The sequence below is a fragment of the Carcharodon carcharias genome, chromosome 7, assembly GCF_017639515.1.
Source record: "Carcharodon carcharias isolate sCarCar2 chromosome 7, sCarCar2.pri, whole genome shotgun sequence".
Taxonomy (NCBI): Eukaryota; Metazoa; Chordata; class Chondrichthyes; order Lamniformes; family Lamnidae; genus Carcharodon; species Carcharodon carcharias.
In genome coordinates, this window is record NC_054473.1 from 187167752 (window position 1) to 187187028 (window position 19277).

Below are 19277 nucleotides of genomic sequence, written 5' to 3' on the forward strand. Positions count from 1 at the left end.
AATTGCATTACCATCACTGAATCCCCCACTATCAACATCCGGGGGGTTACCAACTGAGTTGGACTAGCCATATAAATACTGTGGCTACAAGAGCAGGTCAAAGGCTAGGAATCTGCGATGAGTAACTCACCTTCTGACTCCCCAAAGCCTATCCACCATCTACAATGCACAAGTCATGAGTGTCATGGAATACTCCGCACTTGCCTGGATGAGTGCAGCTCCAACAACACTCACGACGTTTGACACCATCCAGGACAAAGCAGCCCACTTGATTGGCACCACATCCACAAACATTCACTCCCTTCACCACCGACGCACAATAGCAGCAGTGTGTGTGCCATCTACAAGATGCACTGCAGGAATTCACCAAGGCTCCTTAGACAGCACCTTCCAAACCCATGACCACTACCATCTAGAAGGACAAGGGCAGCAGATAGATGGGAACACCACCACCTGAAGGCTCCCCTCCAAGTCACTCACCATCCTGACTTGGAAATATATCACCGTTCCTTCACTGTCACTGGGCCAAAATCCTGGAACTCCCTTCCTAACAGCACTGTGGGTGTACCTACACTACACGAACTGCAGTGGTTCAAGAAGGCAGCTCACCCCCACCTTCTCAAGGGTAACTCAGGTTGGACAGTAAATGCTGGCCCAGCCAGCAAAACCAACACCCTATGAATGAATTTGAAAAAACTGCATCTGTTTAGTTTATTGAAGAAAAGGCTAGGAATTTGTATGATGATCTTAAGACTATGGTGAATGTTCAAACATAGAACCATTTGGTGCTCGTCGTGGGTAGCTTGCAAGGTATAAAAAAACCTGTTAACATGCGTAAGTTGTCCGTGCCTCACTATTGTAAATGAGGGTGCTGAGAACACAAGCCTGGTGCACACGGAGCTTTGCATTTTCGGTTAGTTTGCTGTTGGTCCACACAACTTCTCAACTTTGACATGATAGCTGCAGCCTTAGCAATCCTGTTGCTGATTTCAGATCAAGGTTCAGGTTGCTAGTAATTGTTGATCTAGGAACGTGAAGCTGTCAACAACCTCCAGAGTGAGGTTGTCAATGCTGATGCAAGGTGGAGTCTCTGCAAGCTGGCCAATAATTTTGGTCTTCCTGACGCTGACTGTCAGTCCAAAGTCTTCGCAAGTCTGGGAGAATCTACAAGCTGATGCAAGTGAACTTCAGTATTGGATGCTATCATGGCATCATCAGCAAACAGCAACTCATGGACTAGAACATTATACATTTTGGTCTTTGCATGCAGTCATTCCAAGTTGAACAGGTCTGGCATGTAGTTAGACATCTTTGATTCACCAAAAGCATATAAATAGCAACATTGGGAAAAATATGCCAAAGGGAGTTGGAACCTGGAAGAAGCTCTACCCTGCTGTTAATCTTGAAAGCTTCCAATGATACTCCATTATAACTGGCGAAACTGTGCATGTTCTCCTGGCAAGAAATGGCACCCAGGAGTCCAGGCAGGCAATCTATTTTCTGTTTACAGCCCATCTCTGCTGACAAGGTCAAAGACCTTGATAAGGTCTACAAAGGCAATGGAGAGTTTAAGTACTGGTGAAAATAGAGGCATGCTGTCAAAGCTTTTTGTCTTGCACTCATCAGGACAGAATTGCAAGAGTACCAAATCTCAATGGGAACAAAATATATATTGAATGAGAAGAGGGTGCTGACTGGTTGGCAAGCAGAATTCGATTGGTAGAGGCGTTACCATGGAGAATACACCAGGGAACAGTTAACTGTCAAGCTTTTGGTTAAATTCAAACCAGGCAAGTTGATTCTTAACAAAAACAGAATTACTTGGAAAAACTCAGCAGGTCTGGCAGCATCAGCGGAGAAGAAAAGAGTTGACGTTTGAGTCCTCATGACCCTTCCACAGAACTCAACATTGCCATGGGGAATGAACCGGTGAATGGTTGCCCCCAAGCTTTTATTTAGTTGAAAAAGGTGCAATGTGTGGACATGCACTTTCTGTTAGCAAAGGACAGGGCCGTGTGTGTGAATATGTGCAGCTTCTAGGCTGCATAAGTAAGCCACACTGAGAGCCAGACTGACTATGTTAAAATGTGCTCATTCTTAACACAATGGGGACCGTTTAGTGGGTGCTGTTCAATCTTGGTATCACATCTAATGTTGGACACTATGTTCTGAGTTTTGCAAGCATAGGATGATTGAATACTTTGCCTCTTGCAAACAGCTGAAGGAACGTGCTGTCTAATACGATCCACCAGTTATTGGGCATGTGGCCTACATACCTGACATCACACCGGCAGCGAAATTCATATACCACATTACTCATTTGTGTGGTAGACAGAGCATCATTTTGGCTTGACGACAGAATCCTGCTGGTGGAGAATATCACTCATGCTGCTACTGCAAAAGTATCAGCATGAATTGGTTAGTTACAATGGCAATATGGCATGGTCTACACTGTTCTTGTAACTGCCAAAGTAAGAAAATCACATCAACTGTTGACCTGCCAGCTCTGAAGCAGCACTGTGCCTAGGATAGATGCATGATTCCAAAGTCTGATCAGAATCAATCTGGTCAGAGCAACATGAGCAAAGACCTTCCCGACAACACTTAACAAGGAGATGCCTCAGTAATTGTTACAGTCATTGTGATCCCCTTTGTTTTTTTCACAAGGTGACTATTTTTCCATCACGCCTGTCTTGAGACACAAGTCTTTCCTTCAAGCAGAGACAAGTTCATGGAGGTGCTGCAGCAGTGCCAGCTTTCCATTTTTGATGATATCAGGTGGAATTGCCATCGTTTCCTGCAGATTTATGATTGGCAAGATGGTCAATGGCCTTGTTGAGCTCTATTATGGCGGGCTTGCTGTCCAGCACCTCCATGACAGGAAGGTCTGTAATGGCTCTGACAGCTTCTTCAGAGACAATGCTCTCTGTGGCGTAGAGGTCAAGGTAGCGTTCCACTCACCTTTCCACCTGCTTGCTAGGTTCAGTGATGATTATCCCTATCTTAATCTTCAAGGATGCTGAGTTGGCTGCTGCTGGGACTGTTGCTTTTTTAATTCCTTCATACATCCCTCTAGCAACCCTGATTCAGCAGGAAATTGTGATTGTGTTGCAGAGTTTCAACCAGTATTGATTGGGGCAGTGCCCAACAGTCTGCTGAGATTTGATTCCGGCAGCTCAGGGCATCTAGGTTTTGTTTGCAGTAACTGGCTCCATTTCAGTCCAATAAGCTTCAAACCAGTCAGCATTCCTCTGAGCTCTTTTCCCGTGCGCAGTGAATGCAGAATTATGGACCTCGCTCTGCCCTTGGCTGCTGATGGCTGAAAGAGCCTGATCGAGGATGCTGATGAACTTCTGGGTCTTTCTGGGCCAATGTTACAGCAAGTTTTGATCAGTGGATGACCTTTTGTCTTGGAGTGGTATATTTTTATTGGCTGAAGCCTGACCTTGCTACACACCGGGGGTGGGGCGGGGGGGTGTCAGTGTCACAGTCAATGCTGTGATTGCTGTGAGTGATGAGGATAGTGTTGAGGGTGGGTACTCCTGATGATTACGAGGTCTAGCTGGTGCCAGTGAGAAGGTCTCGGATGTCTCCAGGGCACTTTGTGGAATGGTTTGATTTGGAAGTAGCTGTTTGTTACACAGAGTCCATGGTAGCTGCATTACCCCAGCACCCTCTGTCCACTTTCATTCATCTTGTCAATTTCCTGGAACCCTATGCACGTTGGCCAAGCTGTGTAGTCTGCACCCAACCTTGGGTTGAAATCCCTGAGAAGCTACAGTCCCTCGGTGTTGGGAATTTTGCTGATGACAGCGTCAAGTGCCTCATAGAATTGATCCTTGACTTTTGGGTTGGTGGTGAGCATCGGGGCATAGATGCACATGAGGTTAACTCGACCCGCAGCTGCTAACAAGCGAAGAGTAAGAAGTCTCTGAGCCTTTTGTGAGGGATTCAATCATTGCGAGTACAGCATCTTTCGCTGCAAAACACATTCATGCTCAAGCGTTGCCCCTTGGATTTTCCCCTGCAAGAAGAATGTGTAGTGTTTCTCTTTAAGGGGTTCACAGCAAGTGAGCCTAGTTTCTTGCAGTGGAGCAACATCCACATTGAGCCTAAGTTCTTTGTTAATCACAGCTGCCTTGACTAAATCATCAACCTGCAAAAAGTTGTCTGTAAGGCCAGGACACATGGTCCTTGTGTTCCAGCTTGCGATGTGAAGAACTGGTGTCGCCTTTGTTGAGCTTGTTTTGTCTGGTGCATAGATTATTGACCTACCAAGTCAAGAGATGGCTCTCTAAGCTCCAAGCACCCACTGAAGCAAGCAGGTCATGGTGGGACAGCACCTAACTGACTGGGGGGCTGCCCAGCTTGAGGTAGGCAGTAGCTGCACAATGAGAGACAATGATCTCTCCCACTGATGGAAGTAACCCCTGGCATTCGTGCTTAATGCCAATCAAGTGAGAGCTTATAACTGGTAACTGTTTCTTCCCATGTTGCATCAGCTCCGCTGCCTCAGAGGAATATTGGGCATCTTCTGACAACACAGAGTGCCGGAAATGGAAGTACACCAGTGTGCAGGGATCGCCAGCACGTTTGCCCTCAAGTCAGCAGGGACTCCATTGGCTGGGTCATGTGAGCTGAATGGTTGATAGCCGCTTGGCCAAAGTCATGCTCTACAGTGAGCTTGGTATCAGCACAGGCCCAACAGATCACCCACATCTGCGACACAAGGATGCCTGTAAGCAAGTCTTCAAGTTGAGCTGGATTGGAGTCAAAGCATGGGAAGTCCTTGTTGCTGAACGGAGCACCTGGAGACAAGCAATCAGGAAGGACATGGAAAAAGCAGAGGACAAAAGAAATGGCGGGAGATAGAGCCGGACAGAAGGAAAAAATATATATGCCGACCTCGGGCCAACACTATACATCAGTGCCAGCAGTGGAAGGGGCTTCCATTCACAAATTGGCATCTATGCCACAACAGGCAATGTTCAATACAGAAGTAACACCCCAGCCACAGTCCGAGACGGATGGGGACGTGGGGACATTGCCAGTGCCGATGATAAGGCAGCTAAATACTTCATTAAAACATTAAGTGAAATCATTGAAGAGGGTAGGTACACTCCTCAACAAGTGATTCATGTGATGAGTCTGGTTAATTCTGGAAAATGGTGCCTTTCAGGACATACATTTCAATCGATGAAAAAATTATGCCAGGGTTTAAAGCAGAAAAGGACATTGTTGCTTGTTGGGAATGCAGGTGATTTTAAGTGAAGCCAATGCTTGTTTACCATTCCCAAACACCCAAGGCAATGAAAGATTATTCAAAGAACAAGCTACCTGTTGTGTGGCAAACAAGAAGGTATGGGTAACCTAGCAATTTTTAAGAATTGGTTTACATCCTACTTTTGTCCAACTGTCAAGAATTATTGTTCAGCAAATAGTCTTGCCAACAAAGCATTTCCTCTCCTGAACAATGGTCCTGATCATTCTACTGCTCTTGATGACCTCAGTGACTATGTCAATATTTCCACCTCCTTTTCGCAGCCTTTGGATCAAAGAGTGATTGCAACCTTTAAGGCCTATTACCATAGAAGAGTTTTCAGACAGATTATCAGGGAAACTGAAGGTGATGATGCCCTACCCCTAAAGGAATTTTGGAAGTAGCATGACATCGTTAAGGCCATTGATAACATCTCTGTGACATGGAATGAGGTTACCTCATCCAAAATGAATGGTGTGCAGAGGAACTTGTGGCCAGGTTGTGTTAGAGCCCAAGGCTATGTGGAACCTACTGCAAAAATCTAAGAGGTGATCGTAGAAATTGGCAAGCAAATTGGATTGGATGAGCAAAAGACCAAGGATGTTGCAGAGTTGCTTGCCTCCCATGTAGAGATTTTGTCTACCAAGTACTAGAAAGAAATGGAACAACAGAGGGCCGAGGGGGGGAAAGCTGAGCAAGGACCACCAATCAACCAAGACATTTAGCTCAAAATCACTCAGTGACGCCTTGAAAAAGCTCCAAGAGGCAATGGCTATCTTTGGTGAAGAGCAGCATGAAAGAGGGCATTGTTCAAGAATGAACAGAAGCATCAACAATACAGTCAACTGTTACAGGGAGCTCTTTTGGAAAAAAGGAAAAAGCAGAACTGCAACCGTCACTGGAAAAATTATTGAAAAGTCCCACTGCAAAGAATCCGTCTAAGGATGCTGCATTGTCCAATTAAGAGTCCTAAAAAAAAACGTTCCAATAGCCTTCCAAAACATCCTCGCAATCTCCAGCAAAACCCACCTCCACCACCACTCATTCACTAATTTCCCCAAGTGAGACATGGCTTCACAGCTTGGTGAATACCTAAGCTTAATGTTTTCTTAGCTTTCTCACACTAGGATAAGTTTATTGTTAATGTTTTATACATTTTCTTAACTTTAAAGCTTCTTAACTTTAAAGCATTAATGTCCATGGAAATATATATGCCAAAAGCCTCCTTTCAGGAATGTAACCCCATTTATAACATCACGTCTATGTTTTGCATAATGTTGCGTTTTCTGGGAAAGAAATAACGACATTAACCAAGGACTTCTGGTATAGAAATGTGAAACAAGGTGTGTTGGAAATAGACAACCAGCCCTTCTACATGCAGAGAGGAAATCTAAATTGACATTTTGGATAGAACTCTGGGTGACTGAGGTAAAATATGGGCTTGCTGCATATCGCCACCGTATTCTACTCTTCTATTTTAAACCAGCTGTGTTATTGAACTGCAACAAGAACGGCCATTTTACATTGTATATTGCTGCTACTGTGTAACTGTTAAACAGGGTAAAAGAAAGTAAAATATTTTAAAGGGGGAAAAACTTTAAAATAAAGATGTAAAGCAAACCAATAACCATGCGAATTCCACAACACACATCACTAATTAGCCAATAACACAGCAGATCTTAAGTGTCTTTTTTCTCCTGAATATCCCATTTAACAACGCCACATCCGCTAATCAGCGTTCCAATCTTTCTTCCACCAAATTCCACCCCAAACTCAGAATTTGCTCCTGAAGGGGGTCAAGTCTAAGCTTCTGTATAGTTACACAGGCTGTATCACCACCACACCACCCCATCCCTCCAGAATACCTCATCAGTCTGGACACTATAAGGTTACCAAACCATAAAAGGACATCACAGCTAAACCGTTATCTCGGTTACAGGTAAACGTCTAGCATGGGTCACCGGATAGAAAGGAGAAACCTTGGCCAATTTTACCTCACCCTGACCCAAGGGTTTGAGGTCAAGTGCAGCCCACTAACCATTACCTTGGTTGACTACCAGCATGGACCAGGGATCAAACCCATGGGCCTGCACAGTTCAGACAGCACCAAATTCTCAAAAAGTTCAAATTTTATAAAAATGGCATTCTAGGTGTCAGCAATAGCTCTGTGGGCAGCACTCTCACTTCCAAGTTAGAAGGTTGTGGGTTCAAGTCTCAGTCCAGAGACCTGAGCATACAATCCAGGCAGACACTCCATATGTGCAATCCTGAGGGAGTGCTGCATTGAGCTGCCATCCTTCAGGTGAAGTGTTTTGCTCTCTCAGGTGGAAGTAAAGGATTTCATGGCACTATTTTGAATAAGAGCAGCAGAGTTCTCACCAGCACCCTGGTCACTATTTCGCCCTCAACTACACCAAGAACAGATGGTCTGGCCATTTATTTCACTGATGTTTGTGGGATCTTGTGCACAAATTCACTGCCACCTTTCCCTACATTACATCATGAAATGTACTTCCAAAATACTGCATTGTCTGGAAAGTGCTTTGGGATGTCTTGAGGCTGTGAAAGGTTCTATAAAATACAAGTATTTTTTTCTTCATTGACAATAAGCGTTGTCAGCAATTATGCTATTTCAAATGTGCATGTTAACAACCCCCATACACTACGAGGTACATTAATTCTTGTAAACTAATTCACCAAACAAGCTCTTTGGGCAAAACTTTGACAAAAAAATAAAAAGCTTGAAACAATCCTATTTATTTGTATTTTATTAGCTCTATGTATACAGTGACAAGTCCCAGTTAGCCAAGAAAGTCTGCCAGTTTCCTTACCTCAATATCTTGAAGACTGAAGTCATTCTGATCTTTGAAATTTGCTGTCCCTGCACTCAGTTCCATCAGCATTTTCGCAATTTCTGGCTTTATTGCTGCTGTGAGTCTGCTTGCTGCCTCCATGACATGTACCTGCACGTCTTTCAGTTGCATAGCTGCTTTAGAGTAATGTGAATTTCGAAAAACGCTGCTGAAGAGGTCCGTGAGGAGCGTGCTGGCTCGGCAGAATACGTTCAATGCATCCAGGTATTTGGAGATTCCCTGCTGGATGTCAGCTATCTGGGTGGTGGGTGCCAGCGGAGGTGTGACGGCAGCGGTGGATGCCATAGGTGCGCTCAGGGTCCTGCCTAGCTCAGGCATTGGGTACTGCTGGTGTTGCTGCACTTTCTGCTTGGACCCGCCAAGCAGAAACCGCCGCTTATAGTCCATTTTATTTTCCCGAGCACTGCAACAATACATAAGTGACGGTGCTTTTTCTGTGGGCTTGTTGTTTGCTTTGCTTTTTGTGTAAAAAGTCTTATCAAGGTAGCAATTTTCTTCTGGTCAAGTGTTTCAAACAATTTTGAACATGGTACGTTCTGCAAAAAGAGTCAAGAGTATCACGTACATAATTCTAGTTCTAGAGCATGCCAGAAGGCAAGCATTTCCACACACACACAGTCCGTCAACACTGGAGTTGATTGCTGAGTAGGTCAACTGTACTAATCTTCTGTAGGTGCAGCCCTGCTGCAACCAGTCAAGTCCGGAGAGATAATAATTAAAAAAAAGATGAGGAGCTTTTCAGAATTGGTTACCAGTGCTCTGTCTCCGACTTGCACATTCATCAGTGGCTCCTACTTTTCAAAGAGCTACACAGCAACGGATGGAAGGGTTTAGCAGAGCCTCACACTATTCCAATGATTACAATAAAACCAGCCACAGTGGCCAACTGGAGGAGTCAGTGCCATTTCACTCCCTAAAGAAATGAGGATTGGGAGGTGAAAGGAAGTTAGCAAACCCAGAAACAATGGAATCAGCTAGCCAGCTCGATTAGTATTAAAGCACTGTCTTTTTGTTTCGAATCATACGATGTTGATGGAACACTTGCTAGCTCCAACACACAAACAGGAACACTTTTACAGAGCAGACACTAAAATAAAAATCAAATTAGCAGACCTACCAAATGGACTAGGACACTGATCAACAGCGAAAGTTAAACTTAAAATATTAACTACTCAGTGCTTGGACTATTGCTCAAAAGCTGTCCACATTACTTCTGTCCCATGATCAATTCAAGTTCGTGAAATAATTTTTTGACAGATCCAGTCAGTCAAACGTAGTTCATTTGGATGTAGTGTTTCAACCTTAATGCTGAAACAAGAACGAGTGCCTATGTTCCGACTCCCGTAGATTTCACAGACTGCCTCCTCCTCCCTTCATACGTGTTGGGTTTTTAAATCCTTGGTGAGGTAGTTTGGGATCGACAGCGGAAACAAGTGCTGCTTCCAGATTGTTTATGCATTCAGTTGCAGTGTGAAGCAGGACAGCACTAACGTATTGCTAAGGCCTCTAGGTCATTTCCTGAAATAAAGAAAGAGAAATCAATCCAAACAATACATTTGCTGTGAGGAAGTCAGAATTCTGGCTTTAAACATCCCTTGAGCTTACAACTGCCGCTGCTTTGGGGAAGTAGCAGGTTGGGAAACCAACTGACTATTTGAACTTTTATTTTTCAAATTATGCCTGACCTTTTTAAGGAGCAGCTAGATAAACACAAGGAAGAAAGGAATAGAAGGATACATTGATAGGATTGGATGAGGTAGGATTGGAGGTGGCTCACACGGAGAATAAGCATTGGCACAGACCGGCCAAGCTAAATAGCTTGTTTCCATGATGTACTTTCTACATAAAATGCTACCTTAATCAGAAACTCTCAACATTGGGTATCAACATTAAATTAAAGCTGGTGTCTTCCCCCATGCCCATATTATCAGCTTTACTGGGGCTAGTGAACGCTCTAGGCCCCAAATAATTTTTTTTAATTCATTCTCAGGATGTGGACATCCCAAGGCCAGCATTTGTTGCCCATCCCCAATTGCTGTTGAGAAGGTGGTGGTGAGCCACATTCTTGAATACAAAAGTGACTTGTTCAGCCGTTTCAGAGGACAGTTAAGAATCAACCACCTTGCTGTGGGTCTGGAATCACATATAGGCCAGACAGGTGAGGATGGCAGATTTCCTTCCCTAAAGCATATCAGTGAACTGGAGGGATTTACAATAATCTAGCAGTTCATAGTCGTTATTCCTGACACTAGCTTTTTAATTCCAGATTTATTTGATTTAATTAAGTGCAATATTCCCAGCTCCCTAGGTGAGGCGTGAACTTATGTCTCTGAATCCTTGGTCCAGGCTTCCAAATTATTTTCTGTGTAACATAACCACATTGCAACTGAATCCCTAATGATGGACAAAAATTAAGTGGAGATCTCACACAAACCACGGCTGTATTCGCTAAAATTTATAAGGGTAAGAGGTGGTTTGGCTGAAATTTTCAAGCTATCAAGTAGAACTGATAAGATAGAGAGTTTAGGACTGGGGGTATAACCTAAAAGTTTGAGTAAAGCCTTTCAAGAGTGAAGTTAGGAAACACCTCCACACAAAGGGTGGAACTTTGTTCCACAAACAGCAACTGATGCTCGATCAATTAGTCATTTTAAATCTGAGATGGACAGATTTGGCTAACCAAAGGTGTTAAAGGAATATGGAGGAAAGGCATTATGGATCACACATCAGTCATGACCTCATGAAATGGCAGACTCGAGGGACTAAATGGCCTATAGTCCTGTTACTATACTTCTGTATGCGGTGCTCCTCTATTATGACGTAAGGGCATCAAGGGTTATGGAGCAATGGCAGGTAAATGGGAATGACATAGATCAGCCATGATCTCACTCAATGGCAGAACAGACTCGAAGGGCTAGTTGCCCAATTCCTGTTCCAATGATGCAATAGCACATTTGAATGGGAGGCATCATGACATTGAGTACTGGCATTGCTACTCGGTACATACACAGCAGTCAGAATGTTGTAGTCAGCCCTGCACAAGTATTGAATTCTGGGTCCCTCTCCCCACACCCAGCAGATAGCAGAAAGATTAGCTGCACATTACTAAATGAATTCAAGAGAGCTTACTTAGTGTCCACTCTCCCAAGTAACAGAAGCTTTAGCTGTCCATCTTTAGCAGGATGCTATGCAAATAGCTCCCTTATAAGGCCATAAAATGCAGGAGCAGATGAAGGCCATTCGGCCTAATGAGTCTGTCCACCATTCAATGAGATCATGGCTGATCTGGTAATCCTCACCTCCACTTTCCTGCTGCCTCTTCCCTATAACCCCGATTCCCCCTTACTGATTAAAAATCTGGCTATCTCAGCCTTGAGTATACTTAACAACCCAACCTCTACAACCCTCACTTTGGAAGCCAGAATTGGAATACCTTTGCAGTATTTTATTATTTCCCCTCCTTTCCTGAGGTGCAATTCCATGATCCTCACTATCTTCTGATGCCTTGGCAAATTAGCCAATCTTCTTGGGTTTCTTCCTCCCTTCTCTATATATGGGCATTGCTGGGAAGGCCTAGGATTTTTTCCCATTCCTAATTGCCCATGAGAAGGCTGTGATGAGCCGTCTTCTTGATCGCTGCAGTCCATTTGATGAAAGTACACCCACGGTGCTGTTTGGCATTAAAGTTTAACCCGGTGACCATCAAGAGGCAGCCAATAAGTGTCCAAGGCAGGACAGCATGTATAACTTGGGAAGACCACCACCTGCAAGTTCTCCTCCATGCACCTGCTGCCCTTGTCCTTCTAGATAGAAATGGTCATGGGTATGGGAGGTGCTGATAAACAGAAAGACATCTTGAAGAATATTATAGCTAAAGTGGCTCCTGTCTTCACTAGATGCACACATGGGTAGCTGTCAGTGAGTGTTGGACAATGATCAAGTTCCCTTTCAAAGGTTAAGAGATTGTCAATTGAAGTGTTCCAGCTACTGCTCCAACTGAAATTGGTCAACCAAGCAGAATCTGGGAATTAAACCCCAGTACAGCACGGTTCAGCAACACACTAGCCAGTACCTTTACTCACCCGGCTCACAACTGTTAATCAAGCTGGGGAAGTGTGCCTTACATATGGATGAGATAGCCAAAATCCTTTGGTTCTTTCTCTCTCTCTCTCTCCAACGCACAAAATTCTATTTCAGACAACAGTATGGCTGCCAAAAGGGGGTGCAAGTGTGACAGAGTGTGGGGCAATATCCAAGACCAAGGTCTTGAAAAGTTAACATTAAATCTTGTGGTACTATCACTCGAACAGGTTCATTACTCAAAACTGTGCATTTTCAAGTGAAACTTAAAAGTTTCAATACATGGTGGTAGTAAAGGGATTGGAGCGATCTCAGGAATAACATATGTTCTTCAACCTCAATTTTCCCTCATAGAAAGTAGGATACTGGAAGTCATTAAATTTTTTATTTAATTAAATTTTCACTGGTTTTCAAAGTTTAACAGTCAGACTGGCAGATTCACAGAACAGATATCAGTCATTACAGAGCTGGCATTTTTCAGCCAGACTGAAAAAAATGCCATGTATTCCTCTAGTGCCTTTCACAATCTTAGTGTTTGCCAGCCAATGAAGTAAACATTTCGTTGTCACTTAGGTGTTTGTCGTAATTGACAATCTGGAAACTCAACACAAGAATACAAATAAGGAATAGGCAATTCTGACCTTTGAACCTTCTTCACCATTCAAAATGATCAAGGCTGATCTGCTACCTCAAATACACACCATTAACTTCCAATGCTGTTGCAACATTTTCCAAGTAGTACAGTAACTCAGGAAACGTGGCCAGAAAATGCCACAGTCCTGCTGCTAATCCCACCATCTACAAGGCACAAGTCAAGCACGTGATGGAACACTCTCCACTTGCCCAGCGAGTGCGGCTCGAACAACACTTAAGAAGCTCGACACCATCCAAGTCAAAGCAGTCCGCTTGATCTGCAGCTCACCCACCATCTTCAACATTCACCCCCTCTACCACCAACACACAGTGGCAACAGTGTGTACCATCTACAAGGTGCACTGCAGCAACTCACCAAGGGCCTTTTAACAGAACCTTCCAAACCCACAACCTCTACCACCTACAAGAACAAAGGCAGCAGATACATGGGAACACCACCACTTGGAAGTTCCCCCCAAACCATGCACCATCCTGACTTGGAAACATATCATCATTCCTTCACTGTCACTGGATCAAAATTTTTTTAAAAATTCATTCATGGGATGTGGGCATTGCTGGCTAGTCCATCATTTATTGCCCATCCCTAATTGCCCTTGTTCAGAGGGCATTTTTTTTTTAAGAGTCAATCACATTGCTGTGGGTCTGGAGTCACATGTAGGCCAGACCAGGTAAGGAGAGCAGATATCCTTCCCTAAAGGAACATTAGTGAACCAGATGGGTTTTTACGACAATCATCATCAGACTTTTAACTCCAGATTTTTATTGAGTTCAAATTTCACCATCTGCCATGGTGGGATTCAAACCCAGGTCCCAGAGCATTATTCCTGGGTTTCTGGAATACAGTCCAGTGACAATACCACTATGCCACCGCCTCCCCTTAAAATCCTGGAACTCTCTCTCGAACAGCATTGTGGATGTACCTACAGCACGGGGGCTGCAGCAGTACAAGGCAGCTGCTCAACACCACCTACTCAAGGGCAATTAGGGATGAGCAACAACTGCTGGCCTAGCCAGCAACATCCATACCCTGTGAAAGAATAGATAAAATTCTTCCAAACCTGAGCCTATGGCCACACCCTTAGAGGTGCTTCCTTTCAAATGAGATGTTAAGCTGTGGCTCCATCTAAGCTCTCAAGTGGACATCAAAAATCCCCTGGCACCAGAGCAGGGGAATTGTCCCCAAATGCCCTGGTCAACAATTATCCCTGAACCAACATTACTAAAGAAAATTATCTGGTAATTACCACATTGTTGTTTGTGGCAGCTTGCTATGCACAAATTGGCTGCTGTGTTTCCATCTGTTAGAATAATGGCTATATTTCAAAAGTACTCAACTGGCTGCATATTGTTATGGAAAATGCTATATGAATGCAAGTTCTTTGCATGTTTTTGTGTCATCTGGTTCTATGATTTAATGTTTCGAATCCTGAATAATGTATTTCTGAGCTTCCCCTCCTTCACAGTAAACAATCATGGGCACTGAACATCTCTTTATAGCTAAGATGCTATAAAGTTAAGTATAAGTTCAGTTGCTATTTCCTGTAGCGCTTCAAGTGTTGAGTATGCCCAGGCAGATTTTAGAACTATAAACAGTACCCTAGAGCATTATGCAGTCTCATTGCTAGCTTCTGGAACCTATCCTCTGGCTATACCTGTCAAGGCCCTGTTAGCTTTCTTACTGCTGCAGGCACACCCTTTGTTGTTGACATCAGTGAACGAACAGAAATTCCAGTTTCAAGGCATCAGAAGAGTGTGAAGAACTGAGGGTGGAATTTAGTCTGAACAGGAATAATTGGGGCAAATGCAGAAACTATATTTGTACTGTACTTTGATTTTACTTCATTTCAATTGGTTACAAACTCAGAACATCCAAAAACATTTTACAACAAACAAACAGATCTTGTGAAGTGTAGTCACTATTGCAGCTAATTCACAAACTGCAATGAGATAAATAACCAGATTATCTGCTTTAACTGTTTGAAGAATTAATGCTGGCATAATGGAAAGTCTATGCATTTTCATACTTTGTCCACTTTAACTGCTAAAAATCAAATTGAAGTATGTGTGAATGGAGCATTACGAGCTTTATAAGACTGAGAACAGTTTGAGATGTATAACTAGGAGTGAAGATGATGAATTAAGAAAAGCAAACAATGCATTATTAAAGCACATTAATTTGTCACTTTTTCAAAAGCGCAATATCCCAGGCCAGTAATGCCAGGGGCAGAGCTCCACAAAAACTAGGCTATCATTTGTACACAGTTCTGATGGAGCATCACCTTGTCGAAGGTGCTGCTTGTTGAATGATGTGTTAAACTGAGACTCTGACTGCCTCTTACTGTGGTTCAGGTGGACATTAAAGGTCCCATGGCACAATTAGAGAAGCAGCAGCAACTTCCCCTGGTGCCCTGGTCATTATCTTATCACCAAGTTAAGCAGTTGCTCATTTCACTGATCTGTGTCTGGTCTGACTTGTCATTATGTGTCTCTTCAGAAGTGACTGCACTTCAGAGTAGTTCCATTATGTGAGATGCACAGAAAGGCTTAACAAGGTACAATTAAATGCATGTTCCTTTGCTGTTTGTAGTATACATAAATGATTTGGAGGAAAATGTAACTGGGCTAATTAGTAAGTTTGCAGACGACACTAAGGTTGGAGGAGTTGCAGATAGTGAAGAGGATTGTCAAAGGATACAACGGGACATAGATCGGTTGAAGACTTGGGCGGAGAAATGGCAGATGGAGTTTAATCCGGACAAATGTGAGGTAATGCTTTTTAGAAGGTCTAATACGGGCAAGAATTACACAGTAAATAGCAGAACCCTTAAGTGCATTGAAGGGCACAGGGATCTGGGTGTATAGGTCCACAGGTCACTGAAAGTGGCAACACAGGTGGATAAGGTAGTCAGGAAGGCATATGGCTTGCTTGCCTTCATCGGCAGGGGTATTGAGTATAAAAGCTGGGAAGTCCTGCTGCAGTTGTATAGAACCTTGGTTAGGCCATACTTGGAATATTGCGTGCAATTCTGGTCACCACATTACCAGAAGGATATGGAGGCATTGGAGAGGGTGCAGAGGAGGTTTACCAGGATGCTGCCTGGTCTGGAGGTTACTAGCTATGAGGGAGAGGTTGGAGAAACTTGGATTGTTCTCACTAGGGCGACGGAGATTGAGGGGCGACTTGATAGAAGTTTACAAAATTATGAGTGGCATGGACAGAGTAGATAGTCAGAAGCTTTTTCCCAGGGTGGTAGAGTCAATTACTAGGGGACATAGATTTAAGGTGAGAGGAGAAAACTATAGGGGAGATGTGCAGGGCAAGTTTTTTTACGCAGAGGGTAGTGTCTGGAATTCGCTGCCAGAGGTGGTGGAAGCAGGTACGATAGTGGTGTTTAAGAGGCAGCTTGACAAACACATGAATAGGATGGTAATAGAGGGATACAGACCCCAGAAGTGCAAAATGTTTTAGTTGACGGGCAATATGATCGGCGCAGGCTTGGAGGGCCGAAAGGCCTGTTCCTGTGCTGTACTTTCTTTTCTTTGTTCATCCTTCCAGTGACAACACTGAACTAGGCATTCTCTAGCTAATCCAGACACACACACACACAGTCAAGTCAGCAGCTCAAGGGTCTGAGGTCATGGTTTACAGTGGAAAGCGCCATATGTCCAGCCTGGAGGGGGGGGGGGGTTGAGCTGTGGAGTTGCCAACTGCAATTAAATGTATTCCTGAGGTTTCATCGCATGACTTTTCCCCATACTCCAACCATTACTTGGCCAACACATCCATCCTTGTGACGTACTGCCTTCCTATGCCAATTGGAAAGGAAAAAGACTTTTTATCCAATTGGATGATACTTGACCATCAGCCAAGCAGCTTTTGACCCAATAATTTTTCTCCAGGATCACACACTGCAGTGTCCTGGAGATTGAGCTTCAATTCCTTGAGACTCCAGGTCAAACCTGAAGGGTTGGCAAGCCTGGGTTGGGGGCTGGGAGAGAAAGACAGAGGGCTCTGCTCCAGGAGAAGGAAGGAAAAAAAATGGAGATATAAATAGCAGGCTTGCAGACTTGGTTTTTGTTGGGACTTTGACAGGGCTTTCAACTTCAAATAAAAAAAATTCAACTGTGACAAGGATTAAACTAGGTTCCAGATATTGACAAATGGCCTTGTGCATGCAAATTCCTCAATGTTGGGGAAGAGGCAAAAAAGGAATTTAGAATTTTGCTCACTGCCCTACAAAATGTGTGAATGATGATGATGATCGTGCAACAGACCACGTTATGCAACATTTATTGCGTTGGATAGAAACAGCACTGACTTTAGGCACACAGAACAATATTTCCTGCGGTTATAGAACATTCCAGATTGCAGCTCTTAAGCTTTCACAGTGCAGCTCTGCAGTTAGGGCTCCCAGAGTATAATATACCTCTTATCCTGCTCCTAACTCGTATGTTCGTATGTCCCTTCTCCTGGCTCCAAAAAGCTGAGCATAGATCAATAGAAAATCTCTGGATAGCGTAAATCCAAAACAGACAATGCTCGAAATTATCAGCAGGTTCACCAGCATTTGTAAAAGAAAGAGGACTATGATTTAAACAATAACCCACATCCAAATGGAAGGAGTGCCGCAATCTGAGTTATAGGGCTGGTGAAGGTGACAGAAATATAGAGGGCGAGGTCATGAAAACAAGGACTGGAATTTTAAAATCGAAGTGTTGCCAGGTTGGGTGCCAATGTCAGTCAGCGAGCACAGGGGAGATGGTTGACAGGTGTAAGTTTTTGGTTTAGGTTTAAACAGAATCTGCAATTTCACAGCACAGTATAATTCAAGAACCTTCACATTCCAGTTAAGAGAATTAAATGCAAATTTCTAGAAAATGTCCAGATTTTGGAAGTGAATGTACAAAGCTGTGAAATAACTCATTTACATTTTCAGTCCATATTACAATAGATTATCTGGTCATCATCGTGATGCTGTTTGTGGGACCCCGCTGGACACAAACTGGCTGCTGTGTTTCCTACATTACAAAAGCGACTGCACTTCAGAAATTACTTCATAGGATGTAAAGTGCTTTGGGATGTCCTAAGGTCATGACACAAATGCAAGATCTTTCTTGGCTATTTATGAACACCTTTAATGCAAATGTAGCAATTTATCAGAATTTCACTCCAATAATTTTCTCATGTTCTCTTGAGGTTCCATGGGAAAGATTGCTTTCTGACATGTTAATTAAGAAGCCATTCTTCATTTGTGAACTTCATCATGAGTAGGTCAAACCTGCCAACGTTACGTGGCACCATGACTCCACTCCTGATCTCAGCTGACATTCACCCACAAACATTTCCCAAACACTATCACTGGATATCACTGAGGCAAGACCTGTACCTGATTCATAGAATTTTACAGCATGGAAAAAGGCCATTCAGCCCATCATGCCTGCACTGGTTCTTTGAAAGAGTTATCCAAATATTCCTACTCCCCTGCTCTGTCCTCAGCCCTGCAACATTTTCCTTTTCAAGTATTCATCCAATTCCCTTTTGAAAATTACTATTGAATCTGCTATCTCCCCTCTGATTATTTTGCCAAGACTTCAAATCTGGGTACCCTGGTTATTGAGCATCCTGCCACTGGAAACACTTTCTCCTTATTCACGCCACGAAGTCCCTTCATAATTTCTATTAACTGTCCCTTTAACCTCTCTAATTTAAGCTTTGCCAGTTTCTTCAGATAAATGAAGTCCTTCAAGTACTTTTCTTGGGGGGTAGTGAGAGAGAGAGAGGATTCAAACTCATTAGAAGTAGTGACGCAGCTTAATAATTTTAAAAAATAGGCACTGGGGTTCATTTCTAGACCAGTAAAATTCAAAAGCAGCAAAATTGGGTTCAACTTACACAGAATCTTGGTGCAACCACTAAACAATTCTGGTCTTCACATTACAAAAGGGATGAAAGATAAAATACAAAAATGATTTAGAATACGACACAATGATTTACAGTGTTCTGGCCAGAGGCCAGGAAGGAAAATATATATCTCCATCAGCCTGGCTACTTCAGAAAATTATTTTTTCTATTTTTCAAAATGGACAATTGCTGAGAGCTGATAAAATGGCTGCAGCCGATTACATGCTGGTTTCTACAAGATTCTAAGCTGCTCAAATGGACAAAAACTACCTCACCATCCCAGAATGTGACTTGTATTGTATAAACATTCCAGCAAAGCCAACACAAAGGATTCGTAGATGATAATTCTGCACCAGCCAGCTATGGACAAAGGTAGAGCTATTTGCAACTCCTAATCTCCAATGTTGTGCTAATGGACCCAATGTTACCTGTTCCCAAAACACAATGGGTTTCAACCAGACACCTCATTATCTGAATAGCTTGACCCAAAACCACCCTGTCACATGAC

At 43.3% G+C, this 19277-nt stretch overlaps 1 protein-coding gene across 3 annotated transcripts in view; it reads right to left on the bottom strand.

The window, feature by feature from the left end:
- LOC121279700 (granule associated Rac and RHOG effector protein 1-like) overlaps window positions 1-19277 on the bottom strand; it is a 214588-nt gene that overhangs the window by 104623 nt on the left and 90688 nt on the right. For all 3 annotated transcript variants that reach the window (XM_041190944.1, XM_041190943.1, XM_041190942.1), the window contains exon 2: window positions 8092-9651. In XM_041190944.1, the coding sequence (XP_041046878.1) occupies window positions 8092-8550 (459 nt within the window). In that variant the 5' untranslated portion in view covers window positions 8551-9651. The remainder of the gene's footprint in view (window positions 1-8091; window positions 9652-19277) is intronic.